This window comes from Gavialis gangeticus, unplaced genomic scaffold (assembly GCF_001723915.1).
Source record: "Gavialis gangeticus isolate Ggan-Ray unplaced genomic scaffold, GavGan_comp1, whole genome shotgun sequence".
Lineage (NCBI taxonomy): Eukaryota > Metazoa > Chordata > Crocodylia > Gavialidae > Gavialis > Gavialis gangeticus.
Window position 1 is genome coordinate 60,010,354 of NW_017729029.1, and position 6,711 is coordinate 60,017,064.

The window sequence follows — 6,711 nt, forward strand, 5'->3', positions numbered from 1 at the left end:
GGGGAGTGAGTCTCTGGGGCCTGATTGGTGAGGAAAGGGAATCCCAAGTCCTCCAATCATCTTTTACCCCTTTAAAACCCCTGAGCTAGGTCACTGCCAGCTAGCCCGTCACAGAAGATTTGCCACTTACCGTGTTGGTATCCTTACAAAAGATGTAATTCATTTAGATATTTATTGGGTCTTTTCATTCTTTTGGTATAAGAAGTTAAAAACGTGGGCAAGTATTGTTCTGTTCTCTCATTATAAAAGGAATATTGTACATAATGTACATCTAATGTACATCTAATAAATGAAGCTTTTCCTGATTTTTGTGGCAGTGGAAATTGGTGAAGAAGGCTAGTAAATATGTTTTCTGGCCAAGATTAAAATTCAGAATTTTAAGCCTGGATATTGGGTGGATGCTCAAAGAGACCTTGTTCCTGAGGAATATTGTGCATAGTAGGAATATCGTGAGTATATTTAGTTCTGCTACTCTTCTAGGAAATGTTGTTAACACTAAGATGCTATTTCATTTTTTAGGTGAAGAGAACAAGAAACCAACCTCTACAATAATGGTCCTATGAGTTGAGAAAGTACAATGTTCAGACCCTGTGGTAGAACTGGACCTTGAAACTCCATCCTGACATGGCCTGTTAAGATTTCTCCATCTAAGGATGTGAGATAACTGACTTGATTTGTACCAGAAGATGAATGACTGAAACTGTAGCTAAACAGACTTGGATTGAGTTAACAAAGAGCCCAGAGTTCTTCAGCAGTAAATACCAAAGATAAGCTGGATTCCTGTTTAAGTGAATGCAGCTGGATGCCTGCAGCCCCTATGGAAAACTGATTTCATTTTTCAAGATACATATTCCTAGCAGACTTTTTCCTGTTATTGATAGGGAAATTCTGGACTTCTTTACAGCAAGGTCTCTTTTCAGAGCAAAGAACTTAATCACTGATCAGCTGTTTTTGAAAGGTGAGGTCCAAACACAGGAGTTGGTTTTGATTCTGTGACAGCAGGCTGTCAAGAAGTGGGAGGGCTAAAGGGGATGGTAGTGGTATGCAGAGGTCCTATGGGTCAAGGCCAATACTGTCTCAGATGAACTGGTACTGTATCACTAATGAGTGTTCTTTCTTCATTTGCATTAGTACACTGGAGATTAGAGGAACCGAAGGGAAAGCTTATAGATACTTCACTGCCCATGGAAGTCAGAATGTATCTGTAATGGAATTTAGGCTTTGTCTTGTCCTGCGGCTATACATCTGGCATTTGCTGTTACAAAGGTGACAAAGGGATTCACCATGGATAAGAATCTACTTAAATCATGCTTTTGCGACTTTTGTGGAAACCATGAAAAATGGTGGTTTCTGTAATCACTCCAAAAATTGTGTTTGCCACAATTTCCTGCAGGATCACCTGAAAAAAAAAACAACTTACGAAAGATAAAATACTGGCTCCCCAGTGGGGAAAGCACCAGCTGGCAAAGTGGCATGAAGGGGATAAGCCAAGATGGCGGCCACCCATTTGTCCCTCCTCCTCTGCTAGAGCCCCTCTGCCAATAAGTGGGGAGGGTTGGGGCTGCATGAAGGGCCATCCTCTCTACTAATTACCAATCAGTGGTGAGGGGTGATGCCTCTGAGGCCAGATAGCCAATCAGCAGTGAGAGGCAGAGCTACCATGAAACACCCCCAAAAGTGGCTCTGCACACCACAAGTGGGATGTGAAAAACCTTTTGTTTCACCCCAATTTAGCTAGGTCCATAACCATGGATGATCCTCATTTGCAAAACATGTTGGTCACAATTTTATATTTTGAAGGCTGTTCAGAGTGTTGACAGAAGCTCCTACTGAGGATATCTGCCAAGGTGTTTGTCAAACCCAGGAAATGAAACAGCTTTAATGAGACGTGGCTTCAGAAAGGGTAGTCAGAGAGAGACCCTGTCCTGATATACAGGTTTCCTTCAATTTATGCTGTACATGCTTTCCTGGAGAACAGCACATAAATTAAATTTGCATAAAGCAAACCCACTTTACAATGTAACAAATAAGGATAGGTTCCCATGACAGTGAGGGAGGGACAAGGGAAGGGGTGGAGGGTGGGGTGCCGCTCCCAGGGCTGCACAAGGCAGCAAAGCAGAGGGAACAGAGCAGCACTCACTCCAGCCCTGGCTGCAGTGGCCCCAAGAATGGCCGGGACCAGTGGCCTGCAGCTGCTGGGCTGCACTGTGCTCCGCCTGTCCCCGTTTACCTCTGCTCCTGGGCTGTGCCATGCCCTGGTGCAGGCAGCTGGTGTTGGCTGCTCCCAGGGTTGCTGCAGCTGGGGCTGGGGTGAGTGGGGTCACAGGCCTTTCCCCTCCCCCCAACAGACTTACCTACTTGGGTGGGGGGGCATCTATGCTGATTGCATAAGAGTGAATTTACCTCGCATATAACAAATTATGGGTCTAAACATGCTCATCGCATAAGAATGAATTTGCACATAAAGAACATTTATAATGTAAATATACATTGAGGGAAACTTGTAATAGAATTGATGTGGTGTTTTTCTGTTTGTTCAAAGATTTCTTAGGATGATATCTTTCATTGGACCAACTGTGAAGTTGGGATTGAGTTAAACGAGCGTTTGAATGCAAGGCACTCTTTTTCACATCTGATTAGCAGGAGCCAGGCACAGCATAGTAAAGAGCAGTAGTGGGAAGGCGTGAGAGAAATTCCCAGGGGTTATAGACATAAAAGTAGCAGACAAGAAAGAGATCAAGGCCTATCAAAAGGGTCATTCTCACCTTTCATGTGTGGAAAGAATTCAGGAGTCAGGTAAAATATAAATGAGCATGTCTAAAAGGTAATTAATGCTCTATAGTTAATGCGCATTATGTTTAATACTTGTATAACCAATTACTAAATCAATGTGCAGTAACTGGCACTACTGGACAGTAGTGCCAACACAGTGTTTTAGCAACGCTAACTGTGCAGTAGCCTAATATTACTGCACAGGAGCATATTAGCATGATTTCTGCCCTGCACACTACCGTGCAGCAGAATTAAGCTACTGCACAGTCAGTATCTCATGTAGATGCACCCAACGTACCATAAAACCAATATCAATGTTTAGTCCTTGATTTTTAGTGTTAAGCCAGTTTATGATGTTTTATTCCCTAGTTCTCCTTTTACAATGTAACAAATTAAGCACAAGGATAGTGAAGTCAGAAAGGCAGTGCCTGTTCTGTTGAGAAATATGCTGCAAGAAAGGAGCACATTTTTCAAAACCACCACTCCCTCTCTGCCCTCACTATCCTTGTGCTTGTTCTGTGAGAAATATTCTGTGAGAAATGTGCACATTTCTGGAAAACATGTCTCATCCAGAAAGAAGGATAAGATGCAAATAGGTGTTCATCCAATATGTCTTCCTCTGGTATGTTTGAAATGGGTATCTGGTCCAGTGATGGTGGATACTGAGATTCCTTTCTAATGAGATCTGGGAGTAAAGGAAAAAGAGGTCTGAAGTGGCATTTCTAAATGAGAATAATTCTACTGTGAATTAGCATGTCATGGCAAGAACTGTGCTAATATGCTAATGTGCAGTAGAATTAGTCTCCTGAGCATTAAGCAGCACAAAAGACTGTGCACCATTGCTACTACACATTAGCACTGGCTACTGCACATTTGTGTAGTACCTTATATTAGAGGTACTAAACTTAATGCGCAATAGCAACAGTGTATTAATGCACATGTAGATGTGCCTAAGCATAACAAAAGAGATTTAATTTCTAATGGGCTACCCCTATGAGACCTAACTTGGATAGGGTGCAATGTACAGAGGACCAATTGGTCAAACTTACTGGGAATATTCCCTCGAGATATATCTGTCTCTTAAAGAACAGGGCATCTAACAGAATGTCTCAGCCGGGTGGACACCCCTACTTCATATTAAACTATATCATCTTTTTTATTAAGTTTTTACTTCTCTATGAAATAACAGGGTCTTGATTCCCAAAGGTTAGCAGTTGCTAGTTCCTCAAGGCACAAGAGTTTTAAAAAAGGGATACACTTAAGTCTTATGGTCCTTTCACAGAGGTTTTACACTAGTCTCCTGAAATCAGTGGTGTTGCTCATGATTTTAACAGGATAATATCATACCCTTTACTTTAGACTAGCTATAGAAAATTGTATTTGTATGTATTTTTAGAATAAAATAACTCATTCTTGTGCTTGGAGCACCTTGTTATATTTTGTTGCCCATAGTTTTTGATTTCAACTAGTATTAAGCAATGAAAATACATTTGTATAAAATAAGCACAGCAAAGAAACAATATATATATTTTTAACAGTTGTTCCAATAACTGAAGTCCCAAGCAAATGCTTGAAAAGCAGATTTAAAGAAATGTACCTGTCATGGGGTCTATGGAGAAAACATTTTCATTATCGCTGAAGAGCCTGTATTTTATGCTTTCTCCTGTTGAATTATCATCATAAGCTTCTACAGTCAAAAGTGAGGTACCTACAAAAACAGTAAGAGTTTTTCATTAACTTAACTGTGGAAGCTCTTATGTGAATGTGTTATTCTTTTTTTTACTTTATTTAATAACAGTGAATACAAAGACATTTGATGATATTAATGGTGCCACTGCCATGACTTACAATAGTATAAGCAAAACTAGCAAAAAAACTCTAGTGAAACTCCATCTAATTGGTAAAACTTTTCCTAACAAACTTCCATTGCTCCACAAAATAATCATTCTCTTTAGGCCCCAACCACTTCACTTCATGGGGCAATGTAAAATGACGGACCTTGCAACACACAGTAAACATCAAGAATTTCTTTACTGGCTGAACTAAGGACAAAATTGTTTACCATTAGAGTAATCTTTTCCCCATTGAGGCATTTAAAATTTCCCCAGGTTATGTCTGGACTGGGTTGAGAGCTAGGCCTTCTTACTGAAGAGGAAGCATTTATGGAACTAGTTATTTTGAGACTGCCTTCAGGAATTTATCCTTTGCTTTATTCAAGACGTGGTACACATCTCTGCAGATTAATCTGTCTTTGGTTGTTTTAAACTTCATTTTTTCATGACCTACTCTTGGAGAAGTGACCCTTTTTGTGAGCTTTAAGAAGACTAAGTCTGAGTCACTGGAAGGGTTGTTTAAATTTGTGTTTACTTAAAAATAACAACTTGGGTTGCTTTGTGTAAAATAAATTCTAAAAAGAAAATCAATCTTAAAATGAATCTTAAATTGAATGAAAATGTCATTGATCTGACACAGCATAGAAGAGACATGAAATAAAAAACTTTGCAATAGCAGAAAAAAGGTAAACTGAATACATTATTTAACAGAAACTGTGACAATGTTTAAAAACCATATACTAAGGTTTCCAAATGGTTTTTCTTTTCAAATCAGTTATGAAGCCATTTAACATATATGGCAATTGATTTTAACCAATTATAATGAAACCAGGTTACTGTACAGCTTGGCCCCTTCCAGACTGCATTATATGTTGGTACTTATGTTATTACAGGAGGCATGTAGTTACTATAAAATGTCCTATACTTGGAATGGAAATGGAGCATCACTGGAGTTTGCTTTACCTGTCGTGCAAAAAACCCCCCACATGCTTAATACTTTTTAAAACAAGATGTATTGTGGCTCATCATTTGCTTTTAAGCATGGCAGCCTAAAACAAACAAAAACCTTGAGTAAGAAAACATAATCTGTGACTAATGGGTTTCTTTGTACTACTTAGGATACCTGTAGAACCAGTTACAAAAAACAAATTAAAACCCCAACAGCCTCCCCCACTTCCCATCCCCCCAAAATATGATCTGCATCTATATAAGTATACAGGCAGAAATAAGAAATGTGCTGCTGCAGGTTATTACATGTAGGGCCCTTCTTGGATCACAGGCAACTGACTGCATTTTCACTGATATGCAGCTTACTTGAATAAAACAGCCAGCAATCTCCACTGTTAGTGTCACTGTGGGGCGATCATACAATTCTGATACATCACACCCATTAGGGAGAACGAGAAGAACTAGGAGGACAATAACAAAGGTTGGAGAGCCTCTGCAGGGGACCTAGCTTGCAGCCCAGTTACGACTGCATGTCTGTCATTCCCTCAAACTACAGCATCCTTAGTGAAGCACTGAAAAGAAAAAAATTCAGTGTCTGAAATATGAGTCGCTATTTCTTGTTCATACAATATCCTCTGACTGATTTTTAAAAGAAAAAGAGAAAAAAAATCTGCCAGAAATAAAGGCATTTGATATCCTGTTTTTCAGAGTATTATAAGTGGTTCAATAAAACCTTGGTCTGATCTACACATTCTCAGCTGTGATGTCTTTTTCTCACATCAGTAAAATTGTTTATACCTTTTTTGGTAGATAGCAAAGTATTTCTTTGATTTCTGATACTTTTTGGCCATGCTGTGGTAAAATGGCTTGCATTTAAACAATTAAATGAGACAATTTCTGTAGAGATTGTTTTCATTTTGGATTGGTGCCTTTTAGTCTTTTTAACAGATGTGATGAAACACTGGAGTCTCTAACAAGGCTCAGCTAGGTGCTGTGTGGATTATATAGCAAAAAACAGCTCCTGTCCCAAAGAGCTTACAATCTTTAGCATCTCTGTCCAATATGCTGTTCTCAGATACAGTTGAACACAACATCGTGCACTATTTGAAACTTCTGACCCAGCCAAGCACATATGAAGAAGTCAAGATTGAAGTAAGAG

General features: G+C 39.4%; 1 protein-coding gene across 1 annotated transcript in view; it reads right to left on the minus strand.

Moving 5' to 3' along the window:
* DCHS2 (dachsous cadherin-related 2) overlaps positions 1 to 6,711 on the minus strand; it is a 124,349-nt gene that overhangs the window by 28,036 nt on the left and 89,602 nt on the right. The window contains exon 14 of the mRNA XM_019521054.1: positions 4,370 to 4,480. Within this exon, the coding sequence (XP_019376599.1) occupies positions 4,370 to 4,480 (111 nt within the window). The remainder of the gene's footprint in view (positions 1 to 4,369; positions 4,481 to 6,711) is intronic.